Genomic DNA, 23,862 nt, shown 5'->3' on the forward strand with positions numbered 1-23,862 from the left:
CTAAATAAGCTTAGAGTCAACAAAGTGAAGATTATTTTTATTGCGAAGTGTCATGAAATTCCGGTAAGAAAAGCGTTAATGTGACTAGGTGTGACTATTAAGGAATTTGCATGGAATGAATTGGAGGAATACTGAATATGCCAAGGAAAGGCTGACGGGTTAATTCAAGGGCGTGAAAGAATCAATAGAATAACAAGCCAAAAATTTGTATAGGCTAGAAAGGAAGTTAGAAAGAAATACAGATCATAATTAATACATGATTAGGCTTGAGCAGTGGTTGCAAGCTTTTAAGGCATGCATGCGTTTCATTTTATTTTTCGATTATTACACGTAAGAATGTAAGCAGTGAATGAATTAAATAGAATCAACTAGAAAAGGGAATAATACAAAAAAAAACGGTTTAGAGGTGAGGTAAAATCATCGGGAACTCGAAATTTGGTGAATTTGTTGTGTAACGAGTTACTATATATACAGCTGTTAATAGTGTATAAATTCAACTAGAGAAAAATTTTGATACTCCGATTGGGGACTAAGGTGAACTATTTTCATCTTCAGGTGAATATTTAACTGGTTTTATAGAACAAAGGAAGGAAGCGGAATAGCTAGCGCTGACAGAATATCGTTGGAACTCGGACATTGAAAGAGGATACAATCCAAAGCCACAAGGGTCGATTTGAGCATAAACTAGGCCGTATTTGTTGACTTTATCAATGCACTCGAAACGCTTCTCCAAAACAACTGTCTTGTCATTCGGATTGAAAATGATGATTTCTCCCTAGGAGCAAAATTTTAGATTTCAAGAAATTTTGAACATTTTACCTGATTCGTAACTGTGATAAGAGCACTATGGTTCGTAAATCTACATGACTTTGCTCTGAGCATGAGGGATCCTTCGAGCGCAGTCAACTTGAACTTCTTCTTTGAAAGCAATTTCGGTAGACTGAAAACTTTCACTTGCTCTTCAGTCGTAACCATCAAGTAGTGATGGTTTGACTTCGAAGGCGAAGAAGTCCCAACAGCTCCTTTTGAATCCATCACGGTGATATTTATAACTGGGGCGCGGTGTGACAATTGCAGCTCCTTTCCATTAACCAGCTCTACAGCTCGCTCGGAACGTTTACTATAGTCCGGAACATTCAGCCCGTACATAGCCACGCAACCACCCGCGGTACCGACAAAAAAGGACGGTGAGATCCCATGCCCGTCTTTTGTGTAAGTTGTTGCAAAGTACGTTACTCTCACTATTGCCGCCGTGCGAGATGTTTCTGCTGATGGAATTTGCGTATTACGCATCACAATCTTATTTATATTCATTTATTTTTTCTTGCACACTTGTACTAACCTCTCTTTCTTGTTTCATCTCTGCTTCAAGTCGTCTGTTCGCCTCGTCTATCTTCTTTGATTTTCCGTTTCTCTGCAAGCTCATCGGCCTTCTTCCAGATGACCTGATTGAGCCTCTATTTCTTACGCGAATCGAGCTCCGGATTCTTCTCATCGACTGGCGCAGAGATTGCTTCATATTCGAGAATCGAGAAAGTCCTCCCTCTTGAGCTGGATCTGCATTCTGTAGCGTGCATTTAGCCACCACAACATTCATTATTCTAAAAACAATTTACTAAATGATCAGCAATAAGAATAACCTGTAGTCGAAGAGCGCATAACCATGACTCGTTCCAATTCCTACAAGACCCCACGATGACTCAATAGCAACCGAAGTGATTGCAGCTGGCGGCATCATTTGGCCGATACAATGAGCCTGGTATCCTTTTGGCTCGTATCTATGGGCGTCCTTGCTTTGTAGGGCAGGATGTCCCTTCCATACCACGCTTGATTGATCTTTTACCACGTCTATCGTTTTGTAGAGAGGTTTGTTATCGTTCGAGTCTGATACGAGATGAACAATAACAACTTGTCCAGCTGTTCCACCAATTAGTACAGCCCCTGACGTCGGACATATCTCTATTTTTCTAATCCCTAGTCGCGGGTCGTCGGAATAAGGATCAAACTCGCCGACCTTCCGGAATGGTGGCCACTCCTCTAAAATGGAAGTCAAGCTCAATTATTAGTAATGCTTCGCATATACCTTCTTCTTCTGGCTCGCCCTCATCGTCCGTTATGAAATAATGAGCAGTTTCAATTTTTGCAATCAGTTGAAAGTTGTTATCACACAAATCCCATATTCTAACAGCGCCATCTTCGTGCCCGGTCAAGATCACCGGACAAAGTGCGTCTTCTTGATCCGCTGGTTGATGTGAAAGCTTCTTGCCTCCGTTGATTGGCCACGCTCTTGACGAGTACTTTTTATCATCTCCTTTGCACAGGTTTTTGATCTTTGCCAGAATAGTTTTTGATACTAAAAATGCTAGAAAGACTTGAGTGTAAGCAAGTCACCTTGGGACATGTTGCAGCCTGTGAGTGCTGAAGAGTGCGGGGAAGCCAAGTACGGACTCCTTAATACAGGCCAATTCGGAGATATCAGGTCAATGGCGACAAGCTCTTCTTCGCAAAGAACAATTAATGCCTCCGCATCTCCATTTTTAGTTGCAGTAAGACGGTAGTCGATGATTTTTGAAGAAAAGTCAAAGGCGACTGTTATGGTTGAAGAGCAGACAGTTATTGAATATCTGATGATCTGGAGTAAACACATTGCACTATATTTCTGTTTTACCTATCACCGTAAGACGAGCGAGGAAGACCGCCATGAATTATTTTGATGTCTTTTAATTTACTTAATCTTTGTATAGGTTTGCATTTTTCATTCCGCTCACACAGCGAGCCATAAATATTTGCGTATTCGGAAGAGCATATGCTCTCGTCGAGATTCCAGACTAAGGTCGCTCCGTCGTTAAATCCTAATTGTAAATGTTAATTGAAGTAGATACTAAATCAGTACCAATATATACTTGTCTCTTATCAAACCAGTCGAGCGCTTCAATCTGCAGATTATTTTTCGTGTAGAATATCTTGTTAACTTCTTTTGAATCAAGGTTGAAGATCACCGCGACTCCTCGAGCATACGCAATGGCTATTTGATTCCCTCGAACGTGGATTTCCTCCACCGCCCGTAGATTGTTGTATTCATCGGAAAGACAAGACGCTATCGTAGCGTGATTTAGGGCTTGGTCCAATTCATTATATTTTCTTTCACATGTGTCCGCTGATAAGCTGAAGATGTCTCCCTAAATCCAATCTTTATTCATGACCATGATTTTTCCAGGATACCTGATCAGTTCCACATAAAATTAAGTTACTTCTTGGATAATATTCTATAGCTGTCAGTTCCACACGTGTTTCAGGCTTGAAAGTGCATCTCAAAGCTAGATTATTTTTGAGAAGTAGTCTTCTTTTTTAAGTTACCTAGCCCCATTTCTCCTTTAGTCCCTGTTTTCAAAGGGATAATATGAAATATTTGCAAACTCCAGTCTTCCAAGACAGCAGCTATTGCACCCCGTCCCGGAAGCCATTTTACTCTGTTTATAACAACCTCATCTTCTGTTGCGCCGATCATTTCTACACCCGGTGCTCCGTAGATTCGAATACATCCTAATCGTGATCCTAAAAAATTCTACACTGGCTGCTTTCAAGGAGACCGAACCGATAGCGAGTAAGTTTAAAATGGGATCAATATCAAGACATGTTGGTTGAGTTGGAAAGCCGTGTGTGATCGAAGCAGAGAAGTTGTAGTCCGCTAGACGTTTGTCGTAGACGTCCGGGCCCGCATCCTGCCGGCCGCGTAGAAAATTGAGCATTCGCGAAGACGATTTCCGGCTAGTACATCTGAATTGCAAAAAATAAGAGATGGATTGATTACTGAAAATCAGTAGAATCAAGATCAATGAGCACAGATTCACTCTCGTCGGTAGAGTCTTCAGTGAATTCACTTGAAAGTTCCCACTTTTCAAAGCCGGGCCAATCTTTCCGCCGAAGCGTGCCTTTTCCGCGAAAAACGCCCATTGATCCATTCTCTTTGAAGCTGGTGGCGAAAACGCCACTATAAAAGTGGCTGGAGTGGCACTCGTTCGCCTTCATATGGGTTTTGCCAGACATAAATTGCTGCAGTTGAGGTGCTATCGAGATCGTGCCCTTTTCATCTTCCTAAATTTATGGAAATGTAAACGAAATAAAACTGAGTCCGACTACTTTTTGTTGTTTTTCAAGCAGCACATTCATCAGCACACCGGTAGACGCGAAATTCCCATCACACGTGTAACAATAGCGCAATTCATCTTTTCTGTCGTCTTCGTGAAAAATGCCAAGTCGTGAGGCAATAAAATCGTCCCGTAGATTTACTTGGCCGAAAGTATGCCACAGCCCTGTCGATGGAGACCTGGCCTCTACCTTGATCGATCGCATAGATGAAAATTGCAAATTGGTGATTCCAGACTCCACCACTCGGTACTCGATTTGGAACGAGGATAGAATATTTTCAATAGCGCTGAGATTAGCAAAGAATGCTTTCTCAGATTGCCGCGAAGTTCTGGACACGGAAACGAAAGGAAACTCGGTCGATTTTTGATCTCCTCTTTTGAAATCAGTGAAAAGATGATGAGTTTGTTTTCTTTCAAAATATTCGAATTTTCGAGAGATGACAGCAGAATGCAGATGATAAATAGACTCTTCGCGAGCTTGGATGTTCTTATCGCTCAGTTTTGGGCCACAGAAAGCCTCTTTGACAAAGGGCCCTGGCCGTTTAGATGAAACGTACTCCAAATGACCAGACATCGCCAAAACACTCAACATATACTTTTCAAGAGCAGAATAAAACTCTGCCAGTTGCCCATAATAGATCAAGGACTTGCTCGAATCATGTTGATTGCTGTTAACGATTATCTCATGGTCGAATAACTGTTTCAACTGATCCGCAGTCAGTCCTTTTTTAGACGTTTCTTGCTTCGAAGTTTTTAGCACCATATCTCGCTCTTTTGTTTGCGAAGAAATAGCGTTAGGAATCGCTAGGGCGTCTTTGAAAAGAACATATTCAGCATGTTGTTTTTTGAGAAAGCATTTATTCGATTCATTCTTCAAATGCTTCACATGGTCTTTTTTCTGGATAAAAACATTCAATATTTTACATACTATAGTAATACATATGTAATACATAGTGTTTGACTCAATACTATAATGATCAATTACTTTCTCTATATGTCGAATTAATCCGTGCCTAAAGCAGCAGCTTTCGCCGCCTTGAATCTCTTCAACTCGTCGTGTCCTTTTGTCGAGCACTAAAAATTACTGACACACTTGAATGCAAATGAAAGATACCTTTTTCTCTGCGTCTAAACTGAACTTTTCATCGAATTTTTCTTGTTCCTCGTTCCATAAATTACTCGCCTTCTTCGCGTGACTTATTGCTCCAAGAAGATTCTTTTTCGAAGAAATTACATTTTCTACGGCGTCACTCGGCAGAGATCTGAGGCTGCAAAGTTTTTGGAAGCGAAAAAAGGACTTTTCAATGGCATCGACGTTGAGCCGCGGTCGACGGATGCGCTTGTACATGAACGCAGTGAATAAATCTGATTCACTTGTGATTTCCCCATTTCTCAGCTTTATATGTATTTCTGCAGGCGTTACACGCTCGTCCTGAGCGCTTACAATTTTCTGAACATGCTCAGAGATCGTTAAACTCCCGCTGCTTTCTTTCTTTTTGTTTTTGCTCAGTAAGTCAACTATTTCTTTGTCCAAGTTCAATTTGGAAAAACAAGGCAGCTCTTCCGAAGCGTACTCAAGACTTCCTTCCCAAAAGTTTTTCTCAAAGCTCATTTGATCGGTGATTCCTGAAGACCATCTTCTCTCAATAGAGTCGATTGTCTCTTCGTCCAGAATAGTTTTCAATCTTTTCCAGCGCACGTCCGCGGGCGAGCCTATCGAAAGCTTCGCAAACTCCTCGCTGTAGCTTCTGTTATATTTCTCAAGTAGAAGACTTTCAAAAAAGCTGATCGAGGTAACGACATCGTGCGCAGAGTAAGGTTTTCCTTGCTTGAGGCGCCAACCAGGCGTTCGTACTCCTGATATTCCTTCTTTGTGAAAGTATTTACTGTAAAATATGACAAGATGGAGGCGCACAGTCGGATTTGCTGTTAAAAATTTTTCATTGAACTCGTGAAGATCCCTGTGTTTTGTATTCTGCTTTCGTACAGGAGGCTTTCTCCCAGTAAGTATTTCCTTAGCCAAATATTTAAGATCGTTTGATTTCTCTTCAGCGATTTTTGTCTTCATTTTGCTCAGGGACTCTTCAAGTGGGACTGCTGTTGGCTTTAGCCACTCTAGATTGTCTTTGAGGAGCAAGTTGGACGACGACAAACTCCGCGAGAGCACTATCGGCCGAACTCGCTTTGGAATTGAAATCATTCTATAAACATTTCTTCTTTTAATTTCGCGTTTTCCTTTCGGCAGTTTATTTCTTGGAGCCCTGGAGACACAAACGTGGGCAGCTAGTTACGAAAGGCCTCGACAGTGGTACAGCAGGTTATGAACTTCAGGAAATAATTACGCAGCTGGTGCGGGGCCTTGATTACCATTATTCGGCCAAAGGCGCCTCAGTCTTCTATCGAGTCTCTCGAGTCTTCTCTCGAAGTTTTCTGAAATATGAATCATTCCAATATATTTAATACTAACCTAAAATTACCGTAGTCTCTCAAAACTTCGATCAACTCTTGTTCATCCATTTGCAACTCTTTTCAGCTCTTGAATGTCTCAGTAAGATATGAGAACAAGTTTTTGAATTATGTACAGGTTTATTAGTAAGGATTTGTGAAATCAATAGAAATATGTACAGTTTTTAAAACATATCAAAAGTCGACAGTGTGTTAATTGTTTAGAATATGGCTAATATTGTGAGGAATGTTGGAGGTATTTGGATGCATGGACATGTTGGAATTAGACTCGTTGTAGTCCAATTGTAAAGCGTAGAAGAAGTTTGGATCCGCCCAATTCTGGCCTGGTTGATTAACGCCCCATTCTGAAATCGGCCAACTGAGGCAATCAAGAGGAGCTTCGCCCATCTGGAAGTTGTTCTTAAATGATGTAGAGAGTGAAGAACCAAATATCTGTTACTCGTACCGAGAATGATTGCGCGCTGGGCTGACTATAGATAGGAGCAGGCATATGCTTTCGCGACTGCTGCTGACTTTTTTCATTGGAAAAGTAATTTGTGGCCGGAATAGGCGTAACTGGAAATTCGTTGAGCTGATGAATGTACGGATTCGTCAGTGAGTCGATCGAAAAGGTTGAATCAAATCCAGCGGAGTTCTTGTTCGAGGGCTTCTGATATTTTGAGACAGGCCGCGTGTCCCACGATGAAGCATCTCGCTTTCTTTCTCGTGATTTCGGTTGCTTTGGAACGCTCTTAATTATTATTTTCATAGGCTTATTATTTTTACGCAAACCTTATGAGCCCGTTGAGTTTTGTTTGTTTCCGCCGCTCCACTCATATCCACAGCTGGCGAGAAGAGCTTCTTCTTGACGGTAGATTTGATAGGCGATTTATGAATGTTCATGTCCCAGGGTCGCGCTACTGTAAGTCCTTCCGGATCGAAGTTTGATTTAGCTGGCGTGTTAAGCTGATCGTTGCCTTTGCGACAGGAAGCTTCTGATATCAGATGATTGATGTTGAACTGTTTGGACGACTTCGAAGGAGAGTCAAGCGAGGCTGTCTGGCACTCTACGCTCTTTGGGTAGACATCAGTCTGCGTAATAGACGATACACAAGTCGGTTTCACTATGGATCTTTTAGCACCATTCTTATCGGAAAGCTATCGCTATTTAGTTACCTTGGACGTCTCTATCTGTTTTGTATGTGATAGTTTGCGTCGAAGACGAAGTAGTAGACACTTGTTTTAGTTTCGTCAATTCTTGTGTTACAGCTTGCAAGTACTCGATCACCATCTCGCACAACAGATAATTCGGTATTTTCCACGTTTTCAGGTCTTTGTTTATATTCTTCTGGACACCAGGAGTGCCAACCTTGATCTTTGCTATGCACGTCTCGAGGTAAGAAATTGGCAAAAGACCTTGCATGTTGAGAAAAGCTACTTTCCAGTTTCGACAAAATCGTTATAGATGCGGAAATACCTTTTGTCAGACGCTCACGTCGCTCTTTCTCCTTCCCACGAACAATATCTGGGTTTTTTCTTTTCCATGCGTCCACTTTCGTGCTTTTCCTGTACTCTTATCACAAGGGATGAGCAATAATATTGACGACTCAATTTTAATAACATGTTTTTTGTTGATATCCTGCTTGTGTAAAATGCTCTTAAAGTCAACCCTGCACTGATTCCATTTCGCGAGCGATCCGAACGTCTATCACTCTTCAAAACATTTTATCAAGAAAGGAACTTACAATGAATTTAACTATATTTATTCGAATATTCTATTTAAAAAGATTTAAGAGCAGTAAGGGATAATATATAAGTCCGTCCGTTCCGGGCGGGGCGAAGTTCTGAAAAACTAAAAAGATGGAATTTGTTCAAGAAGGCTAGAAAATTTAACATGAGTTCTAACAGAGGTTAAAGTGATCAATGCGGTGGGAATTCTACTAAGAATAAGCGATGGAAGTCGCCCAAGATAAAATTTGAAAATACTAGTGGGAATTATCGTTAGATAGTTTTCAAAAGACAATCCTATCTAGCGATTTTTCTATCAGGAAACAGTTTCAGTGCAACTCTTCCTAGAATAAATAGTTAATAACAAGAAGGTCGATTATTTTGGAAATTCGAAAATTTTGATTCAGCAAAAAATTCATTTGTGCTGTGAGAGGTCAAAAGGTATTGCTTGGGATAATTTTAAATTTAATTTTTGGTTCGAAAACTGTGTCGACAGAGGGAAAAATACTGTGTGAACGATGGTATAGTCAGTATCAAATATTATTCCACGAAATATATAAAAAAGATATAAATATATCAAATAAACAATTGAACCTGAAAACGCGAATTATTGATAATTGATCAGTTGGGAGTACACTCTCCCAAAAGGTCATCAGAAAAACATAATGCACGAGGAATAAGTTCTAAATATATAAAAGGCGCTCGAAGAAAGACCTTCGAAGTTGAACAACAGCAAATCACGGAAAACAAGTGATTGAGATGCTGTCAATCTCTGCCTATATAAAAAATATTAACAAACTCCGTTCAGCGTGAGAAACGCAAAAAATAATTTGAAACAAACCATTCTGGATATTCGTTGGAGAATGGCGGTCTCATAGAAAATATAATTCAGATATTAGATGTTAGAATGGGAGGTGCATAGAGAATATGACACCGGAATAAGAATGATTGAATTGGGGCCTGAAGACGGACTGCTAGAGAATAGCGCCGGCATTCTTGAGGCTAAACAACGAAAAATTGAATAGAAAATATAATAGAATTGGAAATATCGGGGAAATCGATCGATTTCAAAAGAATCATATATCAGAGATATAATAAGTTGGTTGGGGTTGAAAAACCCTTATGAATTTTAGAGTTAGAGTTTGTTTAAAGGCTCGAATTTGAAAGGCAAAGAAAAAACCAAAAACGTAAAGAGAAACATGCATAAATTATGAAACTACAAAATAGAATATTGAAATGAATGAGAATGTTTGATTTCTTTAGTCAATAACGTGGTCTGAACGTCTTCCAGTGCTGAAATTTGGCACTGATGATGACATGTAACTTAGATGAACTTATAACTATTGAAGGAAAACATCTGATAGGAGTGTCGGATACTGTTAATATTCTAGGGGCGGTCAAGACATCAAAAAATCAGGTCTGGACTTAGTAACTCGACTTTTATCCACTCTTGGTCGGACGAAACAAGTCTCTAGCTATTTTTTTAACATTCAGCGTCTAGGATGCTTTCCAGAAGTTCTTTGTCGCGATTGAGCGTCTTTAAAATCAGTTCGATGTCGTGTGGTGAGGCGGGGCAGCGGTTACCAGTTCTCTGCGCGTTACGGATCTCGGCGATCACCCGGCCCGCCGCTACGTTGCGCATAGCTTCGCGAAGCTACGCCAGATTAGTTCTTATCCTTATAAAACCTAGCTTCTCACCTGATCAAGCTCTCTACTCTGATCCATGATATGCTTCCTCGCCTTGTCGTATTCGCTCTTGTAGAAATCAGATTGTCGACGGGCGTTTTTCTCCAGCTACGTTAAAATTAAGGCTCACAAGATCGACGCAATGAAATACCTGTCTGTAAGCATTTTCCGCGTTGTAAAGATCTTTCTTGAGCTTCATGTTCTCTTGCTGAAGCAATTCCTCATTGAAACTACGACTGTGGCTGGAGCCATCGTTCCCTTGGAGCACAGAATTTCGAATAGCTGTTGTGATAGAGTTCTGACTGTTCAGCGAGTTCTGAATTGAAATCGGAGAGGACGAACCGATGCCGTTTGAGCCCGCGACGCCACGTAAATTATTGCTGAAGTTGGTCCAGTCATTGAAGCTCCGCGATGGAGGCGAATCTTTCCTCCAGATGTTGCCTTCATTGAATGAGTAATTTGCGCTCTGGGTTCTTCTTCGCGAGAACTCATCTACGAGCGCCGTCTCGTGCTACAAAACGAAAATTAATCGAACGAATGAGTGCCACAACAAGTACCGGTTGCGCGGGACCAAAGTAGCCAGATTTCGCTTCCTCTTCCTGCGTTTCATTATGGAACTCGTTGATGTCGGTTATCTCTCTAAAAACATCTGGACTCCATGGGTCAGACTCTCTCGTTTTCTCCTCATCTTCAGGATGTGGAGGCCATCTAGAGCTCTTGTGATCTTCATGAGCATCCCGTCTACGTGGAGACTCAAATTTAGGGCTGTTAGAGGCCACAGAAGGTGAACTTGGCGACTGAAAAAGTTTCATGAGAAGTGATTTTCGTGGAAGAAAGATTTATCAAAATTATAACGTAGACAAGGAAGATTTACCTGAGCAGTAATTCCAGAGTTGTTATTCCAAATCTTAGGCTGAGGAATATCTATCGAAGGCTGATTTGTTTCTGCCTGTCTTTGCGGCCTCGGTATTTCTTGCGAAGTTCTTCCCCAATTTGATACTTTCGCTGTCTTTAAACTTCCGTCTCCATTGTTCCGGAAATTAGAGAAAGACTGTGTTCTTCCTCTTCCTCCCTCCGAACCGGAGACAGAGTGGCGCATGTTTCGCGCTTCTAGCTGATCTCGTCTGCGTTGTCTAATAACGTATTGAAATTTTAACAGAGCTAGGCGAGCTTACCTTGCAAGTTCAAATTGAGCGTCCGAAGATGTTCGAATTCTCATCTTGCCCTGGCCTCCGATTTCGCCGTCTTCATCAAGCTGTTCCACATGCGCGAAAGCACAAAATGGGCCTCTGGGACAATAGCCTGTTTGTTGCATATCGTGGCACTTAGTCGACTTGTAAATGTCCGGATGAAACTGCTGCTCAGTACGCGTGTGACACATACAACAACTGTCCCCTTTCTCGCACTAAAGAAGAGGATCAGTATTTGCCTCTGAAAAAGCTCACTTACTTTCGCTGGATCTTGCCAATCATCTCCCACTTTTTTCACTGCAGGACATGGCGTCGATCGATATTTGAATTTTTTGGGATTTCGTCTTCGATCTTTAGGATTATGGAAATGTGGACAGGCGTATCCTTGACGGCAGAGGCGCGGCGGGCGTTTACAAGTGTCCGTTTTGTAATTGCTCAGGACGAAATCAGCATTATTCCACTAAATATAAGCATTAAGGGGAGCGATAAGAAAAATGAATCTACCTTGTTGTCATCCAAAGAAAGTTTTTCTTGGAGATCGCCTTTAGACGAAACCTCAATTCCACAAGAAGCATCGAAAGTGGGGCTTCGAAGGTCATCAGCGCCATGTCCGAAAGCACAATGGGGACCGTTTTTCTCACAATGTCCATTTTCGTCCGTTTCATGAATACACGCAGCTGTCTATCGAGTCATTTAATCAGATGAACTTTCTCGCAATCGTTGTTTACCTTGTAATAGCGGAGGTGATATCTTCGTTCAGTATCGCCAGTTACCCGGTGAAGATACGCACAACTGTCTCCATCAACACACGTTCCTGTTGTTTCGTCGTATCTGAAGCGAAACTTTTACAACGCACTCGAGAACGGAGATACTCACTTATTACAGTAAATATCTGGGGAATAGTTGAACGGCTTGTCAGCGCGCTGAATTGGTCGTCTTCTCCGTTGATTCTGGAAATGCCAGTTGAAGCAGGTAAACGGGCGATGCTGTGTGCACTTGTGTTGCAGGAAAAGAGGACATTGGTTCACCCTGGAAAATGGCAGTTGAAAAAGAATAAGAGTATATGCAATTACCGAAAGTTTTTCAAGTATCCCAGGTGGTTGGGCTTCTCGTTCTTTGTTATTTGCGAGAAACAGTCGTCGGAACCAGCTTGTTCAGTTTCATTTTTCGTCGGCATGCGGTTCGCTGCTTCCGGGTTCATTTTATTACCGCTGTTCTGATGAAGCCTGTCATCGATGGGGAAGTTATAAGATTGGGAGTCGTTTATCGCTGTCGTGGGAGCCATGAGCGTCTCAGTCGCCATCAGTCGCTCAGCGCACAACCGAAAAGATCATCTAAACTCTAATCTTATGACAGGACGGGAATAGAAATGTTGAGCTTGGCTCAATTGTGTTGAACAAAGGCGAGATCCCGCGCCCACGTACACCAGCTTCTTTACCCGAGACCTGAATTCTCGTCAATATTTTCGAGTTCTGCGATGACTAAGTACATGTTCGATACTTCGTCATCATCTCAACCCCGCCCAGCCTATCGATTGCTTTTCAGAGCATTCCCCTCTTTTTCTCGGCACGAGCCCTCTGCTAACAATCCCCTCGAATTATGGGCGTTCACATAAAAGGCCAGTGTCCTTTCATGCTTCGCTGGGGACGGGGATGATCTCTTTCACAGCGTCTTTTTTTTAGTAAACTACCACAATTGCCGCCGGCCGTGGCGAGAGACTCTCAAGCCTATCTTTCAAAAATTAGGTTAAATTTTTCCAAAGTCTGTGGAGATGTGCCTTTACCGTCGACTGACAATGGCCTCAAACGGGCGCACTGGCACGGGGCCAAGTGGATCTTTGGCGGATTTGTGTAACTAACTAAACGAATCAACACAGTGAAGCCAGGGTCATGAGCTCGAGCAACTAACCTGTCTGGTCTTCTTCCACTGGACAGCCAGACTCGTCTTCTGCGTCTACTCAGTTTACTCTCAACTGGGGCACTCTCGTCTACTTTACACGTGTTTATAGGTGTTTTCGAGGCGTACGTTCAACAATTCGCCCAAAATACTACTTGGACTGAAATTTTGACTCTGAGACAAGTGTGATACAGTCTAAGAGGCTTCGATTTTTTTTGTGAAAAAGATAGAGGGCGCTTGGTTAAAAGTATTTTTGGTTGTTTTCGAGTTGAGCTGTTTGCGTTCAGATAGATCGCGACTGAGGGGGCGCGGGCGCGTGACTTGCGACCCATTTGCGAGCACACGTGGGCTTCGACACCCAGCTACATGCGGCCAAAGCAGCCCAGTTGACCTCCTTCCGCACTTTATTGTTGTGAGAGTACTTCCGGCCCCAGGAACAGAACAGAGTACTCGAGAGTCGACGGAAGCCGAGAAGGGCTGAACAGCTCCGCGCAGAACGGACGTGCGCTCGCGATCGGCCCGCGGCGCCATTCTCAAATACTACTGGGCCAGTCCGGGGCGTGGAAATCCCAAATGTCGAAAACAACCATCACCAAAGCAAACCCTCAGAGATATCTGATGCAAACGTGGATCTTCAAACTAGATATGCTCGACCGAGCCCTTCCATGATTGATTTAAATCGATTAGGGTAGCTATCAGAAGAGAAAAGCTCGGCGCGCGGTGCTGACACGCCTACAAAATTCAAATTTGCCTTGAATCTTCAAAACTTGAAAACACATTTCGCCGACCAGTGCTTTATCCTTCTTCGAGCTTGAAAACATCCTATTTTCGCCAAGACTAATTTGCAAAGTTCATTTCTCGCGTGCTAGTTGTCCCTTACTGTTACAACGATTTACTGTTAAAAAACATTTTGTCCTTTTTTTAAATGCAACTGAAATGAATCTTCCTTGTTTGATATTTAAGTGCAAACTAACTTAGGTCTTTTTCAATATATTTGTTTGTTCCAGTGTTTAAATTTATCCGTGGGCAGTGCTAACACTAAAAAGGAATGCGAGAATTTTAACGGTAGTGTAAAAAGGGTGCGGTTAAGTGGGGAAGACGTGTTACAGAAGTGAACTTAGGGGAAAAATTATCAGTCAGAGTCAGAATCAGAGTTGATTACATTTCTTCGACCTACTCGCTTCTTCATAAAATCATCATCGTCTGACTCGAGGTCATCTGGAGTTTCGTCATCATCGGATTCCAATTCCACGATTCTACCGTACTTGGCCTTACGCTTTACAGGTCGCTCGTCCTCCGAGTCAAAGTGATCTTCAGCTTCCATGGACTCGTCATCAGAGACCGACTGTTCATTGATCTCTGACCCATCGTCAATGAAGCTGCCCATATCATCGTCCATGTCTTCGACTATACTCTCTTCAGGGTCATCTTCGTCGTCAGTCTCTTGACGAGGAGGCAGCTGAGAGCGCCGTTTAAATTTTCGCTTCTTCCGGGAAGCACAGACGGACGCATTGTGCAAAACTAAATTCAAGTAAATATACTTGAAAATAGATAGTAGAGTAAACTTACTGTTATTATATTCTTCCTCTGAGTCGACTATTTCACCAGTAGTCTCGGCAATCATTGAAGATACATTAGCTTGAGAGTCGAATAAGAAAGAATTCTCTGGTGGTTTCTGGGTATCTGGGGCCAGAATTGGATTGAATGACCGTCTCGAGGATGAGTTTGCGGATTGACTATCAGACACGTGCAACCCGTTCGAGGAGTGACTCTTCTGGGGCTGATCAGGGGAATCGTCAGAGTCGCTTGAACCGCCGAAAAGTAAATCTGATGCTTCTTCTGTAGTTAGTTCGTGAGCATCACCGGGTTTTATATCGTCGGGCTTGGAATGCTTTAGGAGAATCAATATTTTCTTCATATGTTTGGTAATTTCGAATACAGAAAAATAAAATTATTTGATCCTAGCCTTAGACGTTTCTCTTATATGCTGATAAATCATCGAAGAAGAGCGTTCATCAATCTGCAGTTCGTAAGAGTCTGCCGTTGCATCAGAGTCGAAATCTTCATCTTGCTTCAAGTCCAGATCTTGTGGAAGATCACCGATTCCACTCATTGTGCCATCAGGGTTCGATTGGTTCTTAGCCGGGTCTGTCGTTTCCGTATCGAAGCTGTCGAATTTGAATTCACCAGGCGCGAATCTTTGTGTCACCTGCACCGCATCATCAAGGACTGACACCTCCCGATTTGCCTGTGACTTTTTGGGACTCGTTGGGAGGGGTGATTTTTCGTCATCATCGTCCTCAAAAGGTTCATCACCTCCGATAGACATATTGCTAACGGACTCGTTCAAGTCATCCTCGATGAGCGCTGCGATACGTTTCGGAGGAGCAATTGTTGAATTAAGTGATGGGCGTGCCTCGGGAAAAAAAGTCTGCTCCAAATGATTGATTTGTGCGCTGGCGGAGCCACCAACAATTTCAAGCTCCATCTGATCATCATCATTGCTATCGTCAGATTGCGCGTCAATGTTGAGCTTGCTTCTTCGAGTTGGGTTTGTCTGACTCGGTCTTTCATCTCTTGCACTTGGAGAAGATGATGGAGATTCCTTGAAAAGTCTTTTCTTCATATAATCGTCCGGGGTCGTATTTAACTTATCCATGTTCATGCGGTTAAAATGCGGCGAGTTCGTATAGATATTATCTGCGCGATACACCTTCCGTTCTGGGACTGGCGAAAGATCCTCTTCGCTGGAAATAAGAGAAACCACTTGTGACTCCATCTTTGGCAGCATAGGCGGCTCCGGCTTTCTCCACATGTTTTGTTTGTAAGCTTCACCTGGCTCTTCTTTCTTTATTGGACGAACGAAATCAAGCGAGTTTCCAAAGATTCGCGCCTTTCCCGAATTTTCTCCGCTCGATGTACCTGCGGAGAGATCGTCGAAATTAGGTTTCTGGAACGGTATTCTTGAGAAGTCAACATTCGAGTTCTCCGTTAAAGGATTACGAGGTGGATATTGCGGATAGGGAATAGCTTCTTTTGGCAAGTCGACATCCTTCGGGTAGTACTTCTTGACGCTTTGTCCACCAGTTCCAACAGTGGCAGCGATTTTTCTCAGATTTTGCTTGTCCTCCTCAGTCAGTTCTTCCTTTTGAACGTCAGGCGCTTCAAATGCCAGGTCATGATCGTGAATACCTGCGTGGAAGCTTTTGAAGGTATTCAATTTCTCCAGTAGTTCAAGTAGTTGAGGGTAGACTTTTCGTTTTTTAGCAACGACGGCTAACGCCTTCTGTGTCTCTAAAAAGGAGTTAACTTCAAATTCGATGACGGATCAAGCACATACCTGAGCACATGTTTTCCGCATCGGAAACTGGTGGATTGAACAATTCACGAATGTCGGAGTCCGTGAAGAGTCTTGTTGGATCGTCGTTTTCGCCGTTGTTCTGGCTGATGATGGACTTCTTGAAGAGCTGCTTTCGGTAGATTTTCTCTTCGATAGTGTCGCAGGTAATTAGCCGAAATACTACCACAGGTCGAACTTGCCCAATTCGATAGGCCCGGTCAACAGCTTGGTCATCTCGCGATGGATTCCAATCGGGATCGAACACAATGACTCGAGTAGCTGCAGTCAATGTCAATCCAACGGCACCTACTCCTGTAGTCAGCATAAAAATCTTGATCCTCTCGTCTCTCTGGAATCTCTGCACCTTCTCATCTCGCACAGGGATCTTGTCTTTTCCATCCATTCGCATGTAGTTAATGTCTTTCTCCTCCAGAATTTTCGCGACAATATCCAAGATTTTAATCGACTGCGAGAAGATAAGCATTTTAGCTGGAATGATGGCGTCAACAAGCTCTGACAAGACTTTCATCTTTCCACTCTCCTCGAGGAGTGTGTCCAAGTCGCAATCATGAATTCTGTTCGCTGCGCATTCGTTAGCCAAAGTCTCATTGAAAGAACCTTCAAATAAACCGGCCGCGCGACAAGCATTGTTGGCCATTCTGCGCGGATGATCGCAGATTTTCTTCAACACCGTGCATTGCACAAGGGGAGATGCCTTCGCCATCAATGCATTTCGCACGTCGTCTGATGACAAGAAATCTAAACACATGGATTAATAGAAGACGCCAGTTGTCGAAACTTACCCTTGTAAATTTTCATTTGTTTCGCTGTCATCTTGCACCAAAGTACGAAGTCATTCTTCGGAGGAAGTTCTGGGAAAGAAGGCCCGTCTCCCGAGCCTCCCGATTCTGCTTTCTCGTTGACTTCATCCTTGGTCCTTCTTAGAATCCAGAAATCAGTCTTGTCGCGCAACACCTTGCTAAGCATGTTCGCTCGATGGACCTCGTAGGAACGCGCATTTTTGGTTCGTCCTATCTCGATCGGCTTTTGATACTCATTTTTAAAGGTAGCCTTTTAACAGTTCAAAACACATGTAAACTTTTTAAATCGCGTTTCTTTCAGATTAACTCTGTTTTAACTGGCCTGGTTCATGTCAAGAATTCTATCTTGGCTCATAACGCTCATCAGAGTGAAGAAATCGACGAGTTTGTTCATCACTGGTGTACCGGTCAGAAGAAGTCGGTGCGTTGACTTTATCCCGTCGATTGCCTTTGACGATTTACGGCTAGCATTTTTGATGTTGTGGGCTTCGTCCAAGATCATGTAAGGCCATGTCCAGTCCCGTCCGTTCTTCGAGTTGAGAGCGTCCATGCTCGTACGGCAGACGCCGTAGGAGGCAATGACAACGGCTGACCGACAGGCTTGGGCGTGATAAAGATCTCTCTCGCGCTTTCTTTTCGCAATATCGCCAGAGAAGCGAAACTGGGAGACATTGGGCACCCACTTGCGGAGCTCAGCCTCCCAGTTCGGAATCAACGAGGTGGGAACGATGATCAAGAAGTGCCGCGCTTCGCCCATATCGAGTAGAGCGCCGATGAACGCTGCCACCTATCAGAAGACTCATAAACTCTAGTGCTGGACGACTTAAATTACCTGGATGGTCTTTCCGAGACCCATATCGTCGCTAAGCAAACCGCCCTTGATCCGTTGCGAAGTTGGTAGACTTTCATTGCCCAAATGAACAGCGTCCCACATCCACTGGACACCTTCTCGCTGATGGGGATAAAGCTTCTCGTAGATCTCTTTGTCCATCTTCATCCCCCGTTCAAGTGTCTGAACATCTTGTTTGCAAAAGATACTCTAAAATAAGTTATCACCTGAACCTGTTCATCGTTTTCATCTGAGCTCGTGCCTTGATCGATCACAGCTTGGAGAGCCTCGATTCTCCTGGCAACCTTCTCCGTTTTCTTGAAACGCTGCGCCGATTGCAGGAACCTCATAGCCTCTGTGAGCATTCCATCTTTCCCGAATTTTTTGGCCTTTGCTAAAAATCAAAAGCTGAGAATAAAGTCCTAAATTTCGGCCTTACCCATATACTCTTCATACATGGCATCGTTGTTGTTGTCACTCATTTTTGTTAACCGATTTCAACCTGAAAAAATGAGATTGTCAAAATGAGATCGCAATCACAAAAATCATGTGCCTTCTTACTGTGTAGACTGGAGTAAGAGGCAAACGAAAAGTTCTTGACTCTAGAATCCAGAGAACAGTCAATCAGTATAATTATTAGTTCCGATTTTGAGTATTCTCCTAACTCTTGAGGCCTCTCTTCTCTCTGATTGAAGAAAGTTCTACTAACAGTGGTCGATTTAAGGATTTCTTAAAGAGTAAGACTCCTGGCTCCTTTATAATCTCGAGCTTCTCAGACTCTTTCTGTTTTGACGCAAGAAGAAAAAGTGCATCATTTGAAAGAGCCTCTGAAAAAATCAGAATGCGCGCTGCGTCCGAAACTGACGCCGTCCAAAATTGAAACTGTTTCTCGCGGTTGAAGAGAGTTTTCGGCTTTGGATTGGTCAACGAAGAAATTTTCGAGTGAGTCCGAACCACTATCCGATATCTTGGCTTTTGATTCAATTTGCGATTCAACTGTTTTTGAAGTTCGTTTCGTTACAAGCCCGCGCATTTTTCAAAGGTGAATATTTTTGAAAGACTTGCTGCCCCTAGATTCTAGGGCTTAGAACTGTCCTACGATAGAGGAAAGACTTTTGAATTACAGAAGGCGCCACTCGAACACCATAAAGATTTAGGGCGTGAGGCTTCCGTTAATCCGACTTCGTTCGTTCCCGGAAGCGGTGATTGGCCAACCGGAAAGTCATAAGTAAGGCTTTTTATTGGTCGAAAGAAATCACGGCTGTCCGGGAAAAGCTTTTAATTGGCCGCCGACTTTCGACATCAGTCTGAAATTTACCTTTTTTCAGAGAGTAGACAGAGAAAATGGAGCAAACTCCCGGCAACTTCCTCCTTCAAGTGCCCAGTTTGAATGGGAGAGTCAACGCTGTCGTCGACAAATGGCTCAAACTGGCAGAAGTGAGTTGCGAAGATTCAGCAAGTCTGAATCTGAATCATGAGATCTACAAGAGAGCGCTAAATGCGACTGAGGAAGAGGAGCTTGATAAGGCGGACAAGAGAATCGCTAAATACACGAAAATGAAGGCGGAACAATCTAGATCCTCGAGTTGGCTCAGATCGGCAAGGGAATTCGATCTAAATCAGACGTAAGTCCTATTTTGCCCTTTGAGCGAATGAATGCTTAATTTTAATTCAGTCATCCAGCGGAGGTCGGAGAAATCGACTTTTCGAAGCATGAACCCTTCGGGAGAGTGGACTGGAAATCCGAACGGTTTGAGTTATTGAACTTTTGCGCGGCGAATGTACCGGACGAAATCGGCAAGAAAAAGGAGATCGACTGCGGCAACAATCGGGAGAGGACCATTTGTCTGCAGGAGACCATTCTAGCCGACGAAACTTGCGACCTTGAACAGACAATTGCCGATTTCCAAGCGAGCGAGTTCAATATTCCGAAAAAATACAAATCGCATATTGAGTCCTTTGCGCAGCACATCGGCGATAGAGCAAGCAAGATTGTTCCCCCTCCACACAGCGCTAGAATTCAGGTAATCCAGCGCAGATAAGACACTTGCGTCAATTCGTCTTTTAAGGATCCCGAGAAGACAGTTTACGATTTCAACAAATCCGTAATCGACGTAATCGAGCGACAAGACTATCTCTACTCCGAAAGCGATTCTTCAGACAGCGAAACTGATTATCTCTCATCCGAGGAGGAGTCGATCTCAAAACAACTCGAGAAGCTCAACTTTCAGTCGCGATCCAAATCTCAGCCGCCTGATTCTCGCCGGAAGCTGCCAGTTATTGGCAAATCAGGAGAATTAATTGGTTACAAGTCAACACCAAGTAAAATGGTAAAGACTATCTCTTCAATATGTTGTTAGTGTTTTATTTTTTAGAAGGAGCAGTCCCGGTCGAGGTCCGCGAATCGACTCGCTGAAGAGAACAAGGAGAACATATCTGACGACGAGATCGAAATTAACCCGCGCCGTGTCTGGAAAAATCAGGTTTAACACGAAATCAGTACTTTCCATTCAACTCCATTAATTAGCTGCCGATTCCGCGGCTTGGTCGAACTCCTCAGAAAGCGTTTCGCTCTTACAGCGCTTCAGACTATTCTTATCAGTCTCGAACAACTCCGCGGTACAAGAGAAGTGACGGAACGCAGATTTTCTCAATCACAGAACAAGGGAACCGGTAGCTAGCTCCGCTAAATGCTTGTTGTTTAACAATCTTTCAGGACTCGACAGATGATTGACGAACGAATATGCAGTTATCTGTGTTCTCCTGCTTCCAAGGCGCTCTCTAATAGGAACAAGCGGGTCTGCCAGAATTTGAATCGGTCCTTCGCCGGCTTCAGCCGCTCTTCTTCTTTTAAAGATGAGTTTTAATCACTTTTATTAAATCTCTTCTACACTGTTTTTCACCTCACGTTTTTCACGACTGCCTTTCTGTTCACATTCCTAAATTATTTACTTAATACATGCACACCTGACATTTTGAGAATTTTTAAATGTTAGTTCCGTTGCGTTTATAAGCATGAAACAATACGGCCATTTTATTGGGTTTATTGGCCGATTCAGTAATGCATTATGATAGGCGTATTCGCGGTACAGCAATTTACCATATCTGGCAGTCATCCTTCTCCAATAACCACCTGTAATTGTCGACGTTGTTTATGTCTTCGAATATCTCTTTTCAATCACTCTTCGTAATAACTGGTTTTCTTAAATGTTGGACTGATTTCTCTCAATGAGTCTTCCTTCATTCCCGTCGACATCCTAGAAAATGATAAAAACAAAAAACACTGGGAATAAGGGTTTAACTTGATGAAACTTCAGCAGCTTGGTACAGAAAGCTCCTCCAATTGTAAGCAGGGCAATCATCAAGTAATATCCAACTAGAAGAGTAATTGAAAGCAAAAGTAGCTATCCGCAAGTTGTACCATTAGATTGCTTGGAGAAGACGGAGTCATCTTCGTAATCTAAAGACGATTGGCTGCTCAAAGAAGACATGATGTGATCGAGAAGTATGATGAGAAGGGTCACACCGACCTTGAATGAGATCATAATGGCAGCGACGTCGGTGACCACGTATTCATGTCTCTCTTCCTTGTCTCCGTTGCGAGCGCGTGCGAGTAAAATGAACGGCAACAACATTACCACTAATGTCGACGGTCCCGAGATAACCGCCGTTGTGAAGATGATCGCATTTGCAGGAAATTGGAAAATACAAATGAGCGCGATAATTAAAGTCACGTGTATTCCGACGGTGAGATTTTTAATCCTCACTCGCTCTGTAGCATTGAATACAAGAACGAGAATCGCAAAAACAAATGAGCCAGAGTCCGACACAGTTGTAACCAGGAATCTTGCCTCTTCACTCTTCGCCAAATGAAAGTCGCCTTTGCGTGCGTCCAGCTCTGTCAACAAAGTGGGCAATTCGGAGCGAAGGAGGAATACTGCTGGATAGGTTATCGAGCTGAAAAATCAAAATTACTGGTCGGTGTAATTTTGAAGCCTCAGAGCGCTTATTTCCAAAGAAAATAAATTCTTCGGCAGCGGGCTTATTTTAACAATTTCATGCTTTGAGAGGAATTATCAAAAGCTTCTTGAGATCACCTACGTAATTTCTTTTGAGAGAGAGAGAACTTTTTTAAAACGCACCTCCAAATTTGTAGATTCTTTATGCGAGTGTCCGGGCAGAATATGTGCAGCGAGTTTATGCAAAACTTTTGCCGATTACTCGAGCTTGATGAATCCATAGACTTCGACGTTTTCACTATCATTGCTGCGACAAAAATTGGGACGACAAATGAAGGAATCGTAAATATGCCACCGACATCGACAATTTTGAGGAATAAAGCAGAAGCTACTAGGGATCCAATAGGATAAAGACTACCAAATGAAGCTATTGCACGCTCTGTGTGTTTTTCACGTGCGATTATCCAGCTTAATTATAAGAGTTAGATTTTGGAGATCAATATTTCTGAATGCTGAGGAAGGTCGCCTACTTTTGTACCTGATTAGTAAGGCTTGCACGATGTCAAGTGAAATGTCTTGGAAAACAAAGGAGGCGAGAATACAGAACTTCTTCCAAGTCGGTATGATTTCGGGCGAGTGTTCTTGAGGCGGCACTCCAAGATACCAAATAATACTTGTAAGCGCTGTACAGACGGAGTATATAAGGCTCCACAGCAGCAGGAGGATCTTGTGTCTACGTGTGCTCGTTTCTTAATTTAGTTATAAACCTTCTACTTTTGAGTACCTGCTACCGCTGCAGTAACGACAACTAGAATGATAAAACCGATTGCCGAAATGGCTGTCATCGTTGCGGACAAGTCCCTGGAGATTTTGAAGAGATGCATGATTTCAACGCCCTTTTAGATGGTTCGAGAAAAAAAATTGCATTTGGCCGTTTGCCGTTGACATTTCTAAAACAACTGACCATAACTGTTGCCTGGGGTGTTCCAGTGCAGTGGGATGCGCGCTAAGCCGGCCCTTTCCGAAACCGGACCTTGTGTTCCGCTAAATATCGAGCAAAGCCAAGTCCCCACGCGGTCACGGAGATGAGAGAAAACTCTATGATGTTGACTGGCATTCGTTTTCGACGGCAAAGGCTTCTCTCGTGCTGATCTTGCTCCATTTTTCTTAAAATGGCTGCGTCCGTTGCGCGCGTTTCATCGGTTTCCCTCTAGCGGTGGCGATGCCGCGGTAGCTAGCTTCGGCTGTCTCTTATCGCCCTCCGCACCTAAAATGAAAATAAGTCAACTAACGGTCGCATGTTAGTCTTCAGCTTATTACAACTTATGGAAGCTGAGATAAGCATTAATGGATTTATTGTTTACAAGCTGCCTATATACTGAAAAGCGAGGGAGTTGACAGTAGAAAGCTAGAATGTAATTACCAATGGTAATTCACCATGGACGTATATTCATACCCCGCGAAATGGAAATTTCACAGCAATTATGATGATCATTCTGCAAGAAATTTTCAGCGGAACGTACCTTATTTCAAGAAGATGCCCTTTTTCAAAATCTCTAAGCGCAGCGTTTATTATAACAACGAAGAGCTGAAGTGCCTGATTTGAGTATGCTTTGTCTCGAGCGAACTCCGTGTGAAAGGTAAGATTACCTCATCCGATCACATTTTTCCTAAGTTAGAAACCAAATCGTCTAGCCTCTCGACTGATCTCATAAAGACGTGAAACTGAGTAGCGGAGATCATGGGTTCGAGCTTACTTTAAAAGAAAACACTTGAGCCGTGCTGGAGTAAGATCCACTCAGAAAGAACAATGACATTAA

General features: G+C 43.0%; 6 protein-coding genes across 11 annotated transcripts; 1 reads left to right on the forward strand and 5 right to left on the reverse strand.

The window, feature by feature from the left end:
• Positions 1-25: 25 nt before the first annotated feature.
• On the reverse strand, positions 26-3,774 carry LOC145709465 (LLGL scribble cell polarity complex component 2-like). The gene is made up of 11 exons (XM_081787151.1): positions 3,596-3,774; positions 3,358-3,555; positions 3,223-3,317; positions 2,894-3,179; positions 2,669-2,852; positions 2,392-2,624; positions 2,084-2,353; positions 1,641-2,037; positions 1,343-1,601; positions 820-1,299; positions 26-775 (listed from the first exon to the last, which is right to left on the reverse strand). Exons 1-11 carry the CDS (start codon positions 3,747-3,749, stop codon positions 530-532), a joined length of 2,802 nt encoding a protein of 933 aa, XP_081643277.1. The 5' UTR covers positions 3,750-3,774; the 3' UTR covers positions 26-529.
• Positions 3,775-8,316, reverse strand: LOC145709466 (uncharacterized). 5 transcript variants are annotated; one of them, XM_081787156.1, is made up of 7 exons: positions 8,269-8,316; positions 8,071-8,166; positions 7,770-8,027; positions 7,386-7,717; positions 7,060-7,344; positions 6,626-7,013; positions 6,381-6,578 (listed from the first exon to the last, which is right to left on the reverse strand). In XM_081787156.1, the coding sequence occupies exons 1-6, from the start codon at positions 8,276-8,278 to the stop codon at positions 6,807-6,809; spliced, it is 1,188 nt and encodes a 395-aa protein (XP_081643282.1). In that variant the 5' UTR covers positions 8,279-8,316; the 3' UTR covers positions 6,381-6,578; positions 6,626-6,806. The 5 variants fall into 5 exon arrangements, with proteins under 5 accessions (XP_081643280.1, XP_081643278.1, XP_081643279.1 ...); XM_081787155.1 differs by having other exon boundaries at positions 7,770-8,030; XM_081787154.1 differs by lacking the exons at positions 7,060-7,344; positions 7,386-7,717; positions 7,770-8,027; positions 8,071-8,166; positions 8,269-8,316 and adding exons at positions 3,775-4,095; positions 4,141-5,039; positions 5,162-5,222 and having other exon boundaries at positions 5,263-6,473; positions 6,516-6,578; positions 6,626-6,806.
• Positions 8,317-8,334: 18 nt separating this feature from the next.
• LOC145709468 (uncharacterized) lies at positions 8,335-13,494 on the reverse strand. Its single transcript, XM_081787158.1, has 12 exons — positions 13,106-13,494; positions 12,271-12,531; positions 12,074-12,226; positions 11,926-12,028; positions 11,702-11,878; positions 11,457-11,657; positions 11,183-11,412; positions 10,882-11,140; positions 10,565-10,804; positions 10,159-10,518; positions 10,020-10,115; positions 8,335-9,975 (listed from the first exon to the last, which is right to left on the reverse strand). The coding sequence occupies exons 2-12, from the start codon at positions 12,498-12,500 to the stop codon at positions 9,805-9,807; spliced, it is 2,220 nt and encodes a 739-aa protein (XP_081643284.1). The 5' UTR covers positions 12,501-12,531; positions 13,106-13,494; the 3' UTR covers positions 8,335-9,804.
• Positions 13,495-14,050: 556 nt separating this feature from the next.
• LOC145709464 (DNA excision repair protein ERCC-6-like) lies at positions 14,051-18,588 on the reverse strand. The gene is made up of 9 exons (XM_081787150.1): positions 18,523-18,588; positions 18,311-18,477; positions 18,087-18,266; positions 17,577-18,041; positions 17,237-17,504; positions 16,434-17,192; positions 15,060-16,387; positions 14,663-14,984; positions 14,051-14,614 (listed from the first exon to the last, which is right to left on the reverse strand). Exons 1-9 carry the CDS (start codon positions 18,563-18,565, stop codon positions 14,226-14,228), a joined length of 3,921 nt encoding a protein of 1,306 aa, XP_081643276.1. The 5' UTR covers positions 18,566-18,588; the 3' UTR covers positions 14,051-14,225.
• Positions 18,589-18,941: 353 nt separating this feature from the next.
• Positions 18,942-21,049, forward strand: LOC145709469 (uncharacterized). Of its 2 annotated transcripts, XM_081787160.1 has the most exons (7): positions 18,942-19,125; positions 19,412-19,708; positions 19,759-20,107; positions 20,153-20,413; positions 20,459-20,566; positions 20,611-20,756; positions 20,800-21,049. In XM_081787160.1, the coding sequence occupies exons 2-7, from the start codon at positions 19,428-19,430 to the stop codon at positions 20,948-20,950; spliced, it is 1,296 nt and encodes a 431-aa protein (XP_081643286.1). In that variant the 5' UTR covers positions 18,942-19,125; positions 19,412-19,427; the 3' UTR covers positions 20,951-21,049. The 2 variants fall into 2 exon arrangements, with proteins under 2 accessions (XP_081643286.1, XP_081643285.1); XM_081787159.1 differs by lacking the exon at positions 18,942-19,125 and having other exon boundaries at positions 19,330-19,708.
• A 71-nt stretch (positions 21,050-21,120) lies between these two features.
• On the reverse strand, positions 21,121-23,711 carry LOC145707951 (uncharacterized). Its single transcript, XM_081785546.1, has 8 exons — positions 23,566-23,711; positions 23,076-23,309; positions 22,827-22,938; positions 22,581-22,791; positions 22,226-22,510; positions 21,505-22,040; positions 21,386-21,459; positions 21,121-21,340 (listed from the first exon to the last, which is right to left on the reverse strand). The coding sequence occupies exons 2-8, from the start codon at positions 23,202-23,204 to the stop codon at positions 21,287-21,289; spliced, it is 1,401 nt and encodes a 466-aa protein (XP_081641672.1). The 5' UTR covers positions 23,205-23,309; positions 23,566-23,711; the 3' UTR covers positions 21,121-21,286.
• Positions 23,712-23,862: the final 151 nt, after the last annotated feature.

The sequence above is a fragment of the Oikopleura dioica genome, chromosome XSR (assembly GCF_907165135.1).
Source record: "Oikopleura dioica chromosome XSR, OKI2018_I68_1.0, whole genome shotgun sequence".
Lineage (NCBI taxonomy): Eukaryota > Metazoa > Chordata > Appendicularia > Copelata > Oikopleuridae > Oikopleura > Oikopleura dioica.